The 18,643-nt window shown below is 53.0% G+C and overlaps 4 protein-coding genes across 4 annotated transcripts; 1 reads left to right on the top strand and 3 right to left on the bottom strand.

The window, feature by feature from the left end:
* Positions 1-2,126: 2,126 nt before the first annotated feature.
* JR316_0007834 (uncharacterized protein) lies at positions 2,127-5,446 on the bottom strand (the record flags this gene model as incomplete). Its single annotated transcript, XM_047893556.1, has 4 exons — positions 2,127-2,855; positions 2,933-3,400; positions 3,463-3,621; positions 3,758-5,446. 4 exons carry the CDS (start codon positions 5,444-5,446, stop codon positions 2,127-2,129), a joined length of 3,045 nt encoding a protein of 1,014 aa, XP_047746871.1.
* An 880-nt stretch (positions 5,447-6,326) lies between these two features.
* JR316_0007835 (Transcriptional corepressor-like protein) lies at positions 6,327-7,910 on the bottom strand (the record flags this gene model as incomplete). Its single annotated transcript, XM_047893557.1, has 3 exons — positions 6,327-6,345; positions 6,677-6,808; positions 7,549-7,910. 3 exons carry the CDS (start codon positions 7,908-7,910, stop codon positions 6,327-6,329), a joined length of 513 nt encoding a protein of 170 aa, XP_047746872.1.
* A 1,408-nt stretch (positions 7,911-9,318) lies between these two features.
* On the bottom strand, positions 9,319-16,831 carry JR316_0007836 (uncharacterized protein; the record flags this gene model as incomplete). Its single annotated transcript, XM_047893558.1, has 8 exons — positions 9,319-9,945; positions 10,012-10,279; positions 10,390-14,832; positions 14,908-15,145; positions 15,199-16,128; positions 16,180-16,319; positions 16,370-16,765; positions 16,815-16,831. The coding sequence occupies 8 exons, from the start codon at positions 16,829-16,831 to the stop codon at positions 9,319-9,321; spliced, it is 7,059 nt and encodes a 2,352-aa protein (XP_047746873.1).
* A 351-nt stretch (positions 16,832-17,182) lies between these two features.
* Positions 17,183-18,548, top strand: JR316_0007837 (Putative pyridoxal kinase C6F6.11c; the record flags this gene model as incomplete). Its single annotated transcript, XM_047893559.1, has 6 exons — positions 17,183-17,293; positions 17,349-17,382; positions 17,436-17,540; positions 17,597-17,689; positions 17,742-17,850; positions 17,903-18,548. 6 exons carry the CDS (start codon positions 17,183-17,185, stop codon positions 18,546-18,548), a joined length of 1,098 nt encoding a protein of 365 aa, XP_047746874.1.
* Positions 18,549-18,643: the final 95 nt, after the last annotated feature.

Below are 18,643 nucleotides of genomic sequence, written 5' to 3' on the forward strand. Positions count from 1 at the left end.
GCGGCCATGGCCAAGTCAGTGGCCACGTTGAGAGGAGACAGCAGCGGAGAGACGGACGGAATGGAGTGTGTGCATTTCTCATGTTCATCATCAGCATCATCATCAGCATCAGCATCTCCAGAGCTTCGGAAGGGACTCGAAGTGGCATCCGCCAAAAGAGTTCGTATCTCAACTATACTCGACGTAGATGTACTAGACTTGGAGCTTGGGGCCCTGGGGGTCCGCTCCCGCTTGATCTTATTTTTGATTTTTTATTTTTTATTTCGACTTTTTTGATGCTTTTTTTTTGGCATAATCGCAGATCCCTTACCAACGACACATCAACCTTACCCAACGAAGCGCAGCGCTCAGCGCTCAGCTGTCACTTCCATCCAAAAAGACGACTCGACTCGACTCGATGAGGTTGAGTTGAGCTGAGATGATAACATGAGAATAGACAAAAAAATGTTGTATTCAATCGATCAAACCAACCAACCAATCGATCGATCGATCGATCGAACATTCAGCTAGTCGAGAGGTAGAGAGTATGAGAGGTAGCTGAGAGATAAAAGACCAGAGATAGAGATTGAGATAGAGAGAAGAAGACAGAGAAACAGAGATAAGAGACAGACAAAAGAAACAGAGAGACACAGAGAGACAGAGAGAGACACAGAGAGAGAGAAGGATGCAGCACAAAGAGAAATTATGAGTAAAGAAAGGGGAGGGGGGCTGCAAAAGATAAATCAGATAAAGAAGAAAAAAAGGCGAATGTGAAATGACCAAGAGAGCAGCGATATAGCGAAGAAATCGATGATGAAAAAAAGAAATCGAGGAATGATGTCGGAACGTGTTAGAACTTTGATAAAAACCAACGATAACGACAACGACAACGAACACTCAGAGTCGGAGGAGTTGGGTGTATCGCATCGAGTCGCGTCGCACGATAAGATAAGTAAGATAAACAGTACCTAAAACAACAAATCGAAAGGCGTAAAAAAACAACAAAACAGCAAACTTGAAAAAAAAAGCAATGTTAAGGGAGAGGGCATTTTTGTAGATGCGAAGTAAAGTAGATGGAAGATGAAGATGAAAGTTTTGGAATATAGAAAAATAGAAAAAGAAGACATGTATGGAAAAGCAAAAGCAAACAAAAGAAGACGAATCAAAGGATAAAAAGAGAGAGATGGAAGCAGATCTAAGACCAAGAAAAAGGGTAGATATAATGGAAGGAGACGATGGAGGATGAGGTAGTGGTGGTGGTGGTGGTGATGATAGGCGTAAAACCAATGACTTGGAGTAGAGGAGTAGCAGAGTTATAGAGGGGAGGAGTAACGGTATACACGGTATGAGAGGATGGATGATGGATGAAGGATGAAGGCAGAGGGGGGATAGATGATGCTTGTTCCAAAGTGAAAAAATGATCAAAAATAACCTCCAAAAATGAGACGTGGGGTAAATGCCCAGGCAGTGAGTGGGCGGGGTTACGGGTTGCGGGTTATGGGTTACGGGTAGTGTCGGTGTTGGTGTTTGACTTTGTGCTTGTGCGATGAGGGTGTGACTACACGTATGCAGCCTTTTTTTGCGCGGGTGTTGCGTGTGCACGTGTGCGTGTGTGTGTGTGTAGGACAGGATATAGAATGCAGAGGTATCGGGGGGATTGGCGTTGGGTTATACCATAATCAACACCGACGTCGATGTCGAAGTCGATATCTGGGTCCGGAATCGGTGCATGCTGCATAGAAGAGCAAGTACGGCAGGGGTGTGGGTGAGAGTAGTACAAATATTATACGAAGAAAAAAAAAGCAATGCAATGCAAAGATGAGGATGAGGGGGGAATAGATGATGCGGATATGAGATCAAACAGACGAGAGACAAAAAAAAAAAGCGACAACAATGACGACGAGAGTGAGAGTGGGAGGGGAAGGGGTCAGCGTATGCATGATACGCAAGGCTAGCTGCAGTAGGTGTGTTATGCAGAGGGCCACAATGCCAGATAGAGAGCGCCAAAAAAAAAAAAAGAAAGAAAAAAAAAGAAAAAGAAAAGGTACACAAAAAAGACTTTCGGACAAACCCAAAAGCCAGCCCGCATACCCCTTCCTCCCTTCCTTCCTTTCCTTCCTTCTCAGCACTCCCATACTCTTTCATTGTCACTTCATATCCAGCCCCGAGCCGAGATCATCCGGGTGATTAAACCACTGCCCAAAGTCCCGCTCGAAATTGATATCCCCCGTCGTATTGTTAACCAAAAAGTTGCTCTCGAAATCATCCACCATGTTGTCAAACGTGAACATGTCAGCACCCAGCCCACCCATCCCGCCTGTCGGCGGCAGATTCAGAAGGGGCGACGAGGACGCCATCATCCCGCTCATCGGATTCTGATTCTGATTCTGCGGTTGCTGCTGCTGCTGCTGCTGTTGCGACTGTTGCGACTGCTGCGGCTGTTGTTGCTGTTGCTGAGGCGGAGGAGGGTTCTGTTGCTGTGGTCCTCCAGGTTGCCCCTGCTGAGGATTTGGCCTATTACCCGGCACAGGCGTCGGCGGCGCCGTCCCTCCTCCCGACGCACCCCCCGCTCCAGGCGGCCCATTCCTCGGCGACCCATCCGGGTTCATCTGCTGCCCCTGCTGCCCCTGTCCCTGCCCATTCGGTCCTTGCGAGTTCACATTCCCACCAGCGCCGCTACCACCCGCGCCTGCGCCCTCCTGCTTGATCGTCTTGGGCGGCCCGCCCTGTGCAGGCGACGGCGGCGGCATCATGCCCACCATCGGCGGCTTCGCGCCCATCCTATTCAGCGGGCCCGCTGAGAACTGGCCCAGCGCACCTGGCCCAGGCGGCGGCGGTCCAGGGTTAAACGGCTGCTCCTGTTTCATATGATACATCTTCAAAAAAAAAGAAAAAAAAGAACATCAGTAAAAAGAAAACAAAACACAACCCCATACTTAAAAAAACCACTCACATGCATCTGCGCCTGCTGCGGCGCCTGCATCATACCCCCAGGACCGGGCGGATGCATGCCCATCATCCCAGCTCCCTGCTGCCCAGGCTGCCCGCCCATCGGCCCAGGAGGACCCCCAGGCGCACCCGGCGGCGGACCTCCCGGCCCACCACCACCACCACCACCACCTAACCCAGCATTACCCATCGGGTGATGCGGCTGCGAGCGCGTCGCCATCAGCATCATCATCTGGTGCTGCTGTCCTGGGCCCGGTGGACCCTGACCTGGCTGTTGCTGTTGCTGCTGTTGTTGCTGCTGGAGACTTCCAGGTGGCCCACCACTGCCGCCAGGTCCTTGTTGCCCAGGTTGACCTGGCTGTTGTTGTTGACCAGGATGCTGCGCATACCCCATCAACGGTGTATCCGCCGGCGAGCGCTTCACCCGCTTGCGCTCAGGCGGCGAGGACTCGGTACGTGGCAGCGTTTCGTGCTACATTAAAAGAAAGGTATAAAAAACCATATAAAACAAATGAAAAGTGATTAAAAGCGCACCTCTTCGCCCGGCGACGTGCTGTTACGCTTCGTACGCTGCTGCTGCTGCTGCTGTTGCTGCCCAGGCTGACCTGGCCTCTGTCCCTGCGGCGGTCCACCCATACCCTGCATCGGCCCACTCTTCCCATTCCTCGTCTTCCACATCGCCAAAATCCGATTCTATCACAAAAAAAAGGCACCAACATCAGCATCAGCCATCAGCCAACCCCAAACACAGACACATCCATGCCGCCAAAAAAAATCAAGAAAAAAAAAACAACTAAAAAATCAAAGCAAAAAAATCAAAAACACACACCTTCTCCAACATCGAAAGATTCGTCAAATCCTTATCCCCAATTCCCAACTCAGCTTTGAGCGCATTGAGCGTATGCGTCTGGATACCCATAATCTCCGCATTAATCTGGTTATCCTGTGCACTCGCACTATTACCTCCCCCACCACCCATCCCGCCCATACCCATGCTCATCGGCATACCCCCAGGAGGCGGCGGTGCAGGTGGCAGTCCACCGCCAACCATCATCCCAGGCGGCCCGCCCATCCCCCCGAGCCCGACGCCCATACCGGGTACAACACCTACCATCGGTCCAACGCCGGGCGTCTGCCTTGCTGCGAGCGACGGGCTGGCGTGCGGCATCATCCCACCACCAGGACCACCCGCGCTCCCGCGCGGCGTGTTCGTGCGGCTCGGCGGACGACCGCCCTGTCCTGGCTGCTGCTGACCTTGCCCTTGTCCCTGCTGCTGCTGCTGCTGCTGCTGGCTACCAGGCGGACCGGGCGTCTGCCCTGGCGCATACCCAGGCGTCGGCGGCCCACCTCCCGGTCCTCCTTGTTGACCTCCTTGTTGCTGTTGCTGAGGACCACCACCACCGACGCCACCACCGTTGACACCCCCCGAAGGCGGAGGCATACCCTGCGGACCAGGTCTCATACCCATCGGCGGCATATGCGGCGACGGCCCCGGACCAGGTCCTCCCAGCTGCGCCATCGGCGCCTGCCCCTGCGGACCCATCGGGCCCCCTTGTCCCGGTCCTCCAGGCGGCGGACCCTGCCCAGGCGAATGCGCCATCGTCGGGCTCTGGAACGGGCCTCCAGGTCCCGCACCCCCTCCTCCTCCTCCTCCTCCCGCACCACCACCATTAGGCGGTCCATTCGGATTCTGCCCTGGACCCGGACCCGGCCGCTGCTGTTGTTGCTGCTGCTGTTGCGCACCGAGCCCGTTCATGACAGGCTGCCTCCCGCCCTGTCCCTGCAACACACCAAACTGCATCGGCCCGCCCTGTCCTTGTCCCTGACCCTGTCCAGGACCACCAGGACCATGCTGCGGCCCTCCAATCCCATTCGCCTGCTGCTGACCCTGACCCTGCTGCCCAGGCCCCATCCCAGGCGGCGGCGGCGGCGGCCCACCATGCCCATGCCCGCCCATCCCACCAAAGCTCATCTGGCCCGGCCCCTGCTGCTGCTGCTGTTGCTGCGGGGGCATCCCATTCGGCATCCCGCCCCCGCCCCCCGCTCCATTCGTCATATACCCCCCAGGCCCCGGCCCCGGCCCGCCCGTCGCAGCCGACGGCGGACGCTGCGCCATCCCAGGTACCATCCCATTCACCATCCTCATCTGCTGCTGCTGTTGTTGTTGTTGTTGTTGGCTAGGCCCAGGCCCAGGACCCATCCCAGGCGGCCCTCCAGGCATACCACCCGGATGTCCCTGCTGACCAGGCTGCCCCTGCTGATGCCCCTGCCCTGGCCCTCCAGGCTGCTGTTGTTGCTGCTGCTGCTGCTGTGGCTGTGGCGGACCATGCTGCATACCCTGCATACCCTGCGGCCCACCGCCCATATTCATCTGCAGCGCCGAAGGCTGCCCAACTCCAACCCCGACGCCGGGTGGGCCAGGTGGACCCGGAGGCCCACCGCCGCGCGCATTGGCGTTCGCGCGCTGTGCGGCTTGTTGTTGTTGCTGAAGCGCCTGATGCTGGTTTTTGCGCATCATTGTGAGCATGCGTGTGCGTGTGTGAGGAAAGCGTAGTATTTTTGATTTAGAGTTAGGTAGATCATGTTCATATTCATGTTCATGTTCATGGATGAAACGTTGACGTGATATTGTCGATTGTCGATGTCGATGTCGATGGTCGATGGTCGATTGTTGACGTCAAAAAAATCGATGATCGATTGTTGATGTCGATGGGATTGTCGATGTCCAACGTCGATTATTGATAGTCGATGGTCGATGGTCGACGTTGATGCAGATATTGATAGTTGACATCCAAATAAAAAAAAAAAAAAAGATCGACGTTGCATTACGAGGCGCAGTCATCGACGACGAGTTGCGAGTTGCGAGTTGCGAAGAACAAAGAACAAAGGTACCGTGTCGATTACGATGTAAATGTCGATTTGATATCCATGTTGATTGTCGATGTTGATGATGATGATGTCGATGTTGTTTACGATGTCGATATTGATGTCGATGCAACGAGACGAGATTGAGAGACGAAACGAAAAAAAAAAAAAAAAAACAAAAACAAAAACAAGACGATCAGTTAACGAACCCAAAAAACCAAAACCAAAAACACAAAGCAAAAAAGGACAGAAGGAGGATAGGATATGTACAAGGACAAGAATTTGCACAAGGATATGGACAACGATTCGCACAAGGATATCGACAAAGATGCAACGACAAGGATGCAACGACAAGGATGGAAAGACAAGGATGCAAGGATACAAGGATGCAAAAAAAAACCAAGAAAAAAAAACACGACAACTCACAGTAATATAAACCAACCCATCATCACTACCACCACCATTCGATTTCGCCTGAAAGAGCACCCAAAAGACGCTCCACCATCTAATCAAAAAAAAAAAAAAACAAACACCTAGTCAGTATTGTTGTTGCTTTCGTCCGGTATAACACGGATATTGATATATAAAAAAAAAAAAGAAAAAAGAAAAGAAAGTCATCACAACAAAGGTGAGCGAAGAATACGGAGTACGGGGCAAAAAAAAAAACGGGACGGGGTGTAATCCAACGGAAATGGAATGAAGAATATAATTTAGGGGGAGGGGGTACACTAGTGCCAACTGAGATGGAGCAACACCAACACCAACACCAACAGCAGCAGCACCAACAGCACCAACACCAGCTAGTGGTGGTGGTGGTGGTGGTATCGCATAAACCCAAATAATAATAATATAAAACATTAAAAAACAAAAAGCAAAAACGCACTCAAACAACAACCCCTGCCGCGCATTAATCGGCGGTGTCGGGTCAGGTACAATCTCCGCTTCAGCCATGAGCTCTTTGGCGGTGTTGCGGAACCCGCGTTTGTAGCAGTAGTCCCAGATGTAGATGTTGAACCTGTGTGTGGGTTTTTTTGTTTGTGGGTGTGGGTGTGTGGTTGGTTGTGTGGTGGGTGGGTGGTTTGTGGTTGTGGTTTTCAAGTGGTTGTGTTTTTGAGTGGTTTGTGGTGTTTTCAAATGGTTGTGTGGGTGGTTTTCGAGTGGTTGTGTGTTTTTTCAAGTGGATGTGTGGGTTGTGTGGGTGGTGTGGGTGGTGGGTGGAATGGTGTCAATGTCCAGTGTCGGGTGTCAAAATCAGTGTAGGGTGCCATTGTCCAGTGTTCAGTGTCGAAATCAGTGTCGGAATAAGTGTCGAGTCGGGATGTAACAAGGCGAGAAAGAGAGGCGAGAGAGAAAGAGAGAGAAATAGTCAGTTTCGGTTTCGTTTTCGGATAAGGCGTAAAGGAAAAAGCAAAGGTAAAGGTAAAGGCAAAGGAAAAGGAAAAGGAAAAGGTAAAAGTAACTCAGTCAAGTAAGGAGTCAAAAGGTCATGTTGGAATTGCAATTGGAATTGAAGTTGCAATTGTAGTTGAATAGCGGCGCATGGTTGAGTTGGGTTGGAAAGTTGCAAGTTGCAAGTTGCAAGTTGAAGTTGAAAGTCGAAAGTTGAAATTGAAAGTCGAAAGTTGCAAGTTAGGATATACCCAATAAGACCCAACAAAAGACCCAACCGAACGGCCAGACGAACAAAACCCAACAAAAAAAAAAAAACCAAAACCAAAAAAAAAAAGAAAAAAAAAAACCAAAAAAACAACGCACATCTTATCCCCCTCCCAAGAAAGCTGCGTCCCCGTCCCACTCCCACTCCCACTTCCCGCACCCGCACCCGTCCCGCTCCCATTCCCTGCACCTGTCCCACTCCCATTCCCTGTCCCTGGCCCCGACCCAGCTTGTGAATCCGTCTGCATCGGCGAAGGCTGCGGCGCGCCTACACCCATACCCTGTCCTACGCCCATACCCATACTCGACCCCGGCCCTGAGCCAACGCCCATACCCATACTCGACCCCGGCCCCGCGCCAACGCCCATACCCATCCCAGGCCCCGACCCAACGCCCGGCCCTGAACCGACGCCAGGCCCTGATGAAGGATGCGCAAGCGGTGGTGGTGGATGTGACGCCATGTTTATCCTTATCCTTGTTCTTGTTCGTGTTCGTGTGCTTGTTCGTGTTCTGCACTAAGCTGCTAAATGTGTTGTGGTGTTGTGGTGTATTATAAGTGTGTGTTGTTGGTGTTGGTGATGTTCGTATTGGTGTTGGTGTTGACGACGACGACGACGACGTACTAGGTCGACCCAACGACCGATATCACAAACGATGTCGGAGTCGATGTGCCCGATCGAAAAGGCTGGTGTGGCGGCACTCGGGTGATTCGGGTGGTTCGGGGTGTGACCGTCCGACGAGAGCGAGAGCGAGATGAGTAGTCGTAGTAGCGGGCGGTAGAGGTAGCGGTGGAAGTAGAGGTAGAGGTAGCGGTGGAAGTAGCAGAGGTGGAAGTAGAAGTAGACGTAGAACTGATATCGGAAATTGGAATCCCAACAGACACCTGTCAAGTCCCGGTCAGGTCAGGTCAAGGTCAAGGTCCAGATTTCAGATTGGAAGTGCAAGTGCAAGAGCGCACTATATCGTAAACAGTGTACAGTGTACAGCGCACAATGCACAGTGTGCAGAGTAGAGTAGTGCAGAGTAGAGTAGACGTAGTGCACAGAGGTAGTGCAAGATACGAACTACGAACTACGGATTACAGAACAGATTCCGGATAGCGATGAAAGAAGTGGATAGTGGATATGTGACAAGCTTAAACAAAAAAAGACGCACAGACCACAGACCACAGGGGGAAGGGAAACCACAATGTCAACGCCAATGCCGAGAGCCCAGATAGGGAAAACGGGACGTGTGTGGTATGATATCGAGGGAGAAAGAGAAAGAAAAGAAAAAGAAAAAACCGAGGATGTGGTGTGGTGGTGTGAGTGACTGCTCAATGCAGAGAAGGGTGGAAAATCCGAGGAGACAAGGTCGGGTGGGAAATTTGGGTGTCTCCGGGTGAATTCTGTTTGCTGTTTGCTGGCTGGCTGGCCTGCTGGCTAGCCTTGCTGGCTGTGGTAGGTGAGTGGAGTCCTGCCTGCCTGCTGGCTAGCTGGTGACTGCTGCGGCGAAGAAGTTCTAGATCCCGGACTATCAACCCTAGCGCAGGAGAGAGAGAGAGAAAGGGGGCGTGGCTAGGTCCGAAAGCGGCGGGTCGGGATAATGGAAACGCACTACGTGGTACACAGTCTGTCAGGACGCACGTGTCAAGGTAAAGCGCACCCTGCTCCTGCACCTGCCGACGAGAGATGTGTTATGGAGGGCGAAGAGAGATAAGTGTGGGGGGAGTAGGGGTTGTTGTTTGGTTGTACAGCAAGTCAGCAGTGGGGACGAGTGAACAGCTCGACAAACTCTCTCACTTGCACCAAACAAATCAATACATCCAAACTATTTATTAATAAAAGTAGTTATAGTACGTTATACACAGCAAATAGCACAGCACAAATCTCAATGCCTCCTAACTACAGCTACCTGGAAATCCCATCCTCCCACCAAATACTTGATCTCCAGCAACCGCCTGATCTCCCGCCACCCCACAAGCCCCCCCTCCCCCTCCGTGCCCACAGCAGCCTCCTCCGCCGCCCCTAGGTCCGTCACCACATAGATAAAATCCGCCGGCGACAGCAGCGAGCGCAACAGCGATCCCATCAAGAACGCAATCAGACCCACAAACACCAGCGTAGACAGCGTATACACCCTACTACTCCTCTGCTCTTCACCGGCACCTCCCATCGTCGCCAACGCAGTCGCCGACCCACCCGCGTTGGTCTCTACCTCTGCATTTGTCGCTGCACTACCGCCTTCCAGCGTCTCCATCTCCTTCTTCTTCTTCCCCTCCTCCTCCTCTTTCTTCTTCTCCTCACCCGCGGCTTCAGGCACCACCGGCATCTTCACATCCGTCCCAGGAAGCACCGGCACCCGCCCCATCCCCGCCGACACTCCAAACCGCATAACAAGCGGATTCCAGAACCCCAAGAACCCACCCGTGCCCAGCACACTCCCATCTCCACCACCACTCGCCTGCTGCACCGCCGACACCTCTCCAGCGCGCCCTTGCCCGAGCTCTGACTTTGTCTGTAATATTCACAACCATACCCACGTCAGTCACTCTCCAATAACCCAAGAAAAGCAAAAACCCACCTCATCCCCGCCTTTCCCCTTCCCAACCTCCGAGTCCTTTCCACCCGCTTTCCCTCTCTCCTCTCCCAACACCCCTCCCTCAACGCCACCACCACTCCCACTCCCACTCGTCGCCAACACATTCGCCAACAACTCCGCCGACGAGGACGACGACTGACCAGCGATCAAAGGCGGCGCAGGTTGTGTAGGACTAACGAGCAAATCCCGCGCAATGCCCACAGGCACGCGCAGCTCTTCGGGTAACATCGCCTCGTACTCGTTTGGGATCCTGTAAATGTAAACCAGTTATTAAAAATAACAAATGAATAAAAAAGTTCAAAGCATAGTAAAGAGCAAGAATAAAAGTGAAATCCAAAGATTTTGAACCAAACCACCCACCTAACAAGCACATCCTCTCCGAACCCTCCAAACCCTCCAATACCCCCAACCCCAACCTCATCCCTCACAATCATACCCAAACTCTCCTTCTCACCAAACACGCTCTGCGGTACACCATTCACCCACACCTTCTCCTTCTCTTTCTCTTTCTCCTTTGCGTGCTTGTGCGCCCTACTACTAGTGGTTTTACCACTCGTGCTCGCAGCAGCAGCAACAGAGGGAGACGAAGAGCCCTCAACGATAAAATCAACCACAAGTCCTTCAGATCGCAAAGCGCGAAGCCAAAGAGGTCTCATATCTCCTCTTCCCCCCTCTCTTCCCTCTCTTCCCTCTCCTCCTTGGTGTTCTCCTCGGTGTTCTCGTTGGTGTTCTCCATCCTCCTCCTCCTGTTCTTCTTCATGTGGCATTTCCTTCTCATCGTCCTTCCTGTCCGCGCGAGACTCTCCTCCACGCACAACCTTACCCTCCTTCCGTCCTCTCACACCACTACCCATCAACGGGTCATCCCTCTCTCTACTCCTACTCCTACTCTCCTTCCCATTCTCCTTCTCACTCCTACTCCTCTCCTCACCCTCAACACCCAACAAACCACCCTCTTCACCACCCTCATCAACATCAACCTCAACCTCAACCCTCACCAAAAACCTAACCGCCCTCTCTCCCCCACCCGCACCCGCACCCGCACCACCACCATCTACCAAACTCGACGAATGGAGGGGTGCAGGTGGGAGTGTATACACCGTCGTTACAAACGGGACGTTGATTTGGGTTTGGCTTTGGCTTTGGAGTTGGTTTGTGGTTGCGAGGGATTGGTTTGTGGTTGCGAGGGATTGGTTTGTGGTTGCGAGTGTTCCGAGGGTTTGATCTGCGTTCGAACCTGAAGAGGCGTTCGCATTCGCATTCGCACTCGAATTCTGCCCAGGAAGAGTAAGAGGTCCAACACCCAACGCAACCGCCTTCCCACCTCCACCACCCCCACCCCCACCAACAGCAGCACCAACCCCCCTGCGGCGCGCACCAACAAAACATCTAAACCCATTTCTACCCACCATCCTCGAGTCCAGTACAACTTCCAATACAACCATCCTCCTCTTCTTGCTCTTCCTTTTCCTGCTCTTGCTCTCCTTCTCCGTTTCCTTATAGTTCTCTTTCTCTTTCTCGCCGGCCTTGTCCTTGTCGCTGACCTTCTCTTTCTCGCCGGCCTTGCTGATACCATTGCTCTCCTTCATCTTCATCCTGGCCACATCCGCATCCAAATCCACAAACGTTTCCCTCTCCTTACTCTTCCCTTTCCCCACACCCAAAGACACACCAGCACCAGCACCCGAACTAATCGTCCGTCCCCTCTGCTGCTGCTGCTGCTGCTGCTGCGCTCCACCACCCGCCCAATTCGAATTCGAATTCGAAAGCGCATACGCCGACGACGACGCCGACGACGACGCACCCAACCCACCAGCACCAGATCCAGCACCAAACCCAGATCCAAAACCACCACCCACCCCAACCCCAGCATGCACATTCCGATAACTCACACTCACACCCGCCCCAGACGACGCCGCGCGCTGTCTCATCCGCACCGGCGTCGTCATCGTCATCGTCATCGTCCGCGGGGGTGACGCTATTGGGGGCGACACCGCGTCGATGTTGCTGTGCGTATTATACCGCGACCGCGCACTCTCTCTATCTCTATCCATATCAAACACGCTCTGCCTTCCAAGCGATCGCGCGTGTAAGCCCGCCTGTAACCCCGCCTGTAAGCCCGACCCCGACCCCGTACCAGAAGAAGAACCGACAGCAGAAGAAGACGACGAAGACGTCGTATGCGCACGCACATGCACCTGCACCTGCATATTTCGTGCTGGGGATGGCGAGAGCGCTCTTGCTCTTGCCGATGCCGAGGAAGAAGTAGGGGGAGAAGAGGAAGCAGATGGGAATGGCGTCGCATCTGCACCTGCACCTGTACCCCCACCTATAGCAGGCGCAGGCGCGGGGGCTGGGGCGGGTGTAACGACCATCGAGCCAGGCATAACCTGGCCCGCTCTCGCATCATCATCATCATCATCATCGTGATGAGCGGTAGCGGACAAAGACTGTTGAGACCGCTTGAGACTGAGACTGAGACTGCTTTTATCATTGAGCGCGAGTCGGCTAGGACGGGGTGTGATATGTCGTCCCTGTCCATGTCCATGTGTATGCGCATCACCACCACTATCAGCATCATCACCATCACGCGCAGAAACACCCACACCACCAACACCAACAACCGTCGAATTCGACGCCTCTCTCCTCGCATTCGGGCGTGCAGACCCACCGCGCGCCTGCCGAGGCGGTGGGAAAACCACCAACACGCTACTCATATACACCCTCTTCTCCGCGTCGAAACGCGCCTCGATCAGTACCCGGTTCTCATCGCGCCTCCGCAGCTTCCACCCTCCTCCTCCACCCGAGGATATACTGGTACCAACGCCCCCCGCATCCTCCCCACCCCCAGCCGTCTCCGACGCGCTTGCCCCACCAACACCAACACCATGCCTATCACTCACCACCACGCCGGACGCCGGCACCCTCATAACCGGCACACTCGCGCGCGCCGCATCCCTCCTCACATACGCCTCAAGCGCCCCCACCCCGCGCGCCATCGCCGCATTGATCATCGCATTCACCGCAGCCGGAACCGACCCCGCAAAGTCCACCGCGACAAGCCGCGTGCACCGCGCGGACGGGATCGCGTATTTCTCCCTTGTGTATGGATCGAGCGTCTCGAGCACCCATGCGTCGATGTATGCGCGTCCGAGGGGGAGTGTGTGGGGGTTGTATTTTGCCGTGGAGAAGGAGGAGGAGGAGGAGGAGATGCGTTCGGGGCTGTATGAGGCGGAGACGCAGAAGATCGCGTTGCGCGCTGTGCTGGGCGACTGGTCCGCGACGTCCGCTGACGCGGTGCGTCGTACACCCGGAGCGGACGCGGACGCGGACGATGCAGACGAAGACGAAGAAGACGAAGACGCGGACAAGGACGTGTACGACGCGCCGTGCTCGCGCGCCATCACACTTGCGAGGTAGAACCCGCGATCGCGGAACGGGAACCAGCCCTTCGCAACGACGAACGCAGTGCGCGCGTTCGCGCCGTACGACTCGAGCACGCGCGCCGAGTCGTGCCGCTCGTCCCACGCCTTCCTGCTGTCCAGCTCAGTGATAACCGCCGCGAGCTCTTCGGCCGACACACCCTCGATGACCTTGAACCCTTTGTGCACGGGGATGAAGGGCGAGATCTCGGGCATCAGCTTCTTCTGCACGATCATGCCCTTGTCGCTCACGAGCGTCCATCCGTCCGGCAGCTGCGGCTGCGAGTGGAACTGCTGCGTCCACGCCAAGGCTTCGAGAGCGTACTGCATAGGCGGCTTTGCAGGATCGAGCGTTGACGGGCCGCCAGCAGCGTTCGCCGGCGAGATGGCCGCGACGGCTTGCTGCGTCGTGGCTGTCGCCTGGTCGACGTAGTACGTGAAGAACCTTGCAAGCGGACTCGAGATTTTCGGCGCAGACGCCCATGAGCTCGTCGACGCAGTGTTCTCCTCCGCTTTCGTCTCAGTCTCCGCGCCAGTCCACTCTGCCTTTCGCCTCCTGACCACGCTCATCACCGGTGGCTGATCTAACGGTATCCGTGGCGGCTTGACGCGTTTCTGTCTCGTCAGTGACTTGATCTCGTGCTCCGGCAGCTCTTCCACGTCAACCTGGATCCTGCTGCCATTCACCATCACCAGGCCCTTCTCCTTCCCTGGCGCTCTCCGCACAAGCGCCAACAGCCTCTCATCGTCCACAAATATGGAATCATGCGTCAGCGTCAGCCACAGGCCACCTCCTTCCGCGCTTAACCGATGCCGTCGAAGACACGTAATATTCTGAGGAGGGGGGTCGACCACAATATCAAGCGAGGCACCCCAAGTGTCAATATCGCATCGAATCTCGCACTCGATCGCCGGAAACCCGCCCTCGTCTTGTCCACTTGTGCCATTCTGCGGAGCAGCTGCTGCAGAGCTCGTGGACCTTCTGCTGGCAGAAGGCTCGTATTCCACCTTGAACATGCCCCGCTCGTGGTCATACCGGATCTCATTGGCCTTCGACCCTGCGAGGCGAGTCACAAACGGCGGTCCGCCGCACTTGATTGCAAATTCGCCTATGCCTGCGAGTGTGTTGATCATCTGCGTGGGTATTGAGGTTTTGTTTGTCCACCCTTTCGGGTCGGACTGCTCAAGCAGGGTGAGAAGGGTGGTTGTGGGTGACAGCGCTTCAATAGCCCAACCCTGAAGGTCCACTTGGGTGCGGATGACATTTGGTTCAACGGGCGGGATGTGCGGGAAGAGCTGCGGGTCGTCGGCTGAGAATGAAAAGACGTGGATGGTGGAAGGAGATTTGTAAACCGTCTTAAGAACGACTGCGTCTCGTCCACTATATATAAAATGATTTCATGTTATTTCCAGTGATCTGATAGATTTTTCTTTTAAAGTTAAAACGACAACGTACTTCACGGGCCATGCTGGCTTTGTCTTGAAATGCCAGAGTTCTGTGAGCTCATTAACGTCTTCTAGCAATCTGCCATCTTCGTGTTGCTTGTCCCAGTATATTCGTGCTCCAGGTGAAACAACAGCGCCATAAAGATCCCATAAACCCACACCAACAAATGTCGCCTCGGCTCGATACACAACCAATGTAGGATCAATGGAATCCAACTGGGTAATCGAAACACCTCTAGCCTCAGTAGCTTTTGGAAATCAACTTTCATATACCCACAGTTAGAAAAGGATAAATACATACTGCGTTTCCATTTAGCCTCGGGTTCCTGCAACAAAGATGAGAAATAGATGTAATTTCTCCTAACTTTAGACAGTATTGATTTCTCAGCAGCTGGTGTGCGTTCGGGGTGGGGCCGCATGGGTTGCCCATTTGACGACGATGCGCCGCTGCTGACGGTTCCAAATGATGATGATGTCTGTATACTGAGATCAACTGCGCTGGCGACGTCCTGGAGCATCTTCTGGGGTATGGTATACGATGTTGGATCACGCTCCTCGAGGTCATGTATTTTTGTCGCCAGACCGTTCAATCTCAACCCACGTGTTCCTCCTGAGACTTCGATAACAACTTTCACTTTGAGGACGGCATCATCATCTGTCAAGGCTCCATGTGTGAGGCGTAGGATGACTTGATCTGGCGTTGAAGATGTGAGTGGGTTGGAGCTGCTGCGCGTCGCATGAGCCGACCATGGCAGCCGTTCCACTTCTTCCGAGGAACCTTTCATTGTCACCTGGACATCCCATCCTGCCAACGAAGGGAGTACACACTCAATGGACCTCGTCAATCTGCGATGCTCTCGTAATGCATGCACTTCGTCCATTCCTTGCAGACCAAGTTCATGATGCTCCTCGTCGTCGGGAATGATGGCATAGTCAATCGTCAGAGCTTCTCGGTCGTTTTGATACCGCACACGTTCGACCGAAACACCATTCCCGTATCCTACTAGATTGGGAACGCGGCCTCCACGTTTCATCACAGTCTTCAACAGACTGAGAGTCATCGTTGCCAACTGTTGAGTCAGCGCCGCCGTTGATGTACCAAAACCCCAGAGAGCTTTGAGATCATGTTGCCAAAAACACGTCAATCGTATTCTTCCTGGTGAACCTGATTTCTTATCGTTTGGAGAGGTGGGAGGTATAGGTTGGATATGTTGTATACACCAGGAGAATACTAGCACAAGTTTAAATTCGAAGTTAGATGTTAAGAGGATAAGCTACGCACGTTGGACATTGGATCTAACATAAGGAGGGGATGGGCGGAGGTAGGCGGGCTCATCTGGGGATCGTGGAAGGGATGTGGATATATCAATTAGAGTAGTGGCGTCATAGAAAGCGCGGGAGATTGTCACAGAGTCGCGTGGGCTGAATACAAGAAATCAGATATGCATAATCAGTATGAACAAGCAACGCACTTCGCAGGCCAACCGAGAGTATAGTTTGTCTTGGATATTCGAGTGCTGCGGTCGAATAGCTCTATCAAGTGAGCCTCTTCCACAGCTGGGTCCCATTCCTGCCTAAGTTCCGGTGTCGTGAGAACAGCCTTCCAAGGTTCTAGGGATACATGCTCCTCGCCAGTGGGAACATCCAGCACCATCCTATAGACATCCTCCCCAGACTTCGTTGAGTTTCGATGCACCACAACATCTCCAAGCTCGGGAATAGATGTTGCCCTCGCCTTTCCCTTTTGTTTCGCGGGAGATGAATCTGTGGAATGCGTAAGTCGCTTCCATTCGGTTGGAGGAGATGTCAGTAGCTGGCGAAACTGCGCCTCCGCATCATTCAGTGCTGAATACCACGACTGCCTCAAACTAACAAATAAATAAATAAGAGATTTTATAGATTTAGACAGAACCTTACCGTGAGCCATCTGACATACTGACCGTAGGCCAAGTTACTAGAAAACCAAGGACGTGGAGAAAGCGCAGAACTTTGGGGCTAAGGCCATGACCCGAGAGGCGCGTTTCTGGGGTCACGAGGCGGCGTGATGTCTGGTCCAAAACATACCATTTCGGGAAGTATGACTCAATGACCGGGCCGGCTGTCTAAATGAAATCAATTTTACCAATCCTCAAGCTCTGACTTCTCATCTCTTCTCAAGCACGTCCGAATTACAGTATCAGGCCACCAATAGCTCTTGATCGAGCTCGTCATAAATACCCCATCTCTTCGCTTGAAGCTGCATCGCAGATTCCCACTGCGCTACCCCTTACCGTTTACGAACTTCAATGGCCAATAACCTGGAGAGAGTACTCAGCATACAGTCCCATGTCGTCTTTGGATATGTCGGAGGAAAGGCAGCTGTATTCCCTCTGCAGTGTTTAGGATATGATGTTGATGTACGCTTTCCTATCTTTTGTAATTGAAATTGCAACTGAGCTATATGGGTTCAAGGTAGTGAACACTGTAAACTTCTCGAATCATTCAGGTGCGTTATCCATTCACTTATCCTGATTTTCATTCTTATCAGTTTATCTACAGGCTATGGTCGTTCCGGAGGAACGAAAACCACAGCAGCTGAACTGAACTCTATGTTTGAGATCATGGAGCATAATGAATTGCTCAGGCCCACACGCCTTTTGACAGGTAACGTAATTGTATACAAGCAATGGTCTTGAAATCTGACCTTTTCTCTATCCAAGGTTATATACCCGGTGCTGAAGCTCTTTCAGCTGTGGAGAAACTGGCTAAAAAGCTTAAGCATTCCAAACCCAGCCTTATATACCTTCTAGATCGTATGTCCAACTTCCATTCGATAACCAAACAGATGTTGATACCTTGTGGCAGCCGTAATGGGTGACGCAGGTCGTCTGTACGTTGCTGCTGATGTCATCCCAGTATACCAGGAAATGCTACCACTAGCAACGATAATCACCCCTAACTGGTTTGAAGTCGAGTACGTCTAGAGATTTATTATCACCCAGATATTTTAATTCAGCCACATACAGGTTACTTACTGGAGTGGAACTGAAAGATATGCCATCCTTACACCGCGCGCTAGACATTCTTCACAAAGATTACCACGTCCCAAACGTTGTGATAAGCTCGATACCCCTGAAGTCCTGGCTAGCTGCTGCCCTTCCGTCAACAATCCTTCCACCCTCTTCCACATCATCGTCACATCTCCTTTGTATATCATCTTCATTACACATTCCCTCGGCCGCGGATACACATATCCTTCATACCTCCGCCTCACCACGATCCACTGTACACGCCCAATGCGTGCCTCTCATCCCTGGTTACTTCTCTGGGGTCGGCGATCTCTTCTCTGCACTCCTGCTCGCCCATTTCCACCCAGACAACACACCAGAGAATCTCAACGCAACCTGTCTTTCCGAAGCTGTGTCTCAGGCACTGACGAAGACTCATGCTATTCTCCTGATGACCCAGGGTCAATCAGAGGGCCTGCCTGAAGAGGAAAGACAACCCACTGATGACGAACTGGATAAAGAAGATCCACTGAGGAAAACACGGCGGATGCGTGGACGCGAGCTCGCTTTGGTGAAAGGACAAGACTTAATCAGAGGCAGTGGAATATCCCATGTGCGCGAGATGATGCTATGGGACGGTTTCTGGGACGGTGCATCATCTTAGAGTGGCATAATATCAATTCGTCGCATGGAGGTAGACTTAGAATACCAGTTTTATATCTGCTAATCTACAACATATGATATCTTAGAATCATACAG

Source organism: Psilocybe cubensis, chromosome 7 (assembly GCF_017499595.1).
Source record: "Psilocybe cubensis strain MGC-MH-2018 chromosome 7, whole genome shotgun sequence".
NCBI lineage: Eukaryota > Fungi > Basidiomycota > Agaricomycetes > Agaricales > Agrocybaceae > Psilocybe > Psilocybe cubensis.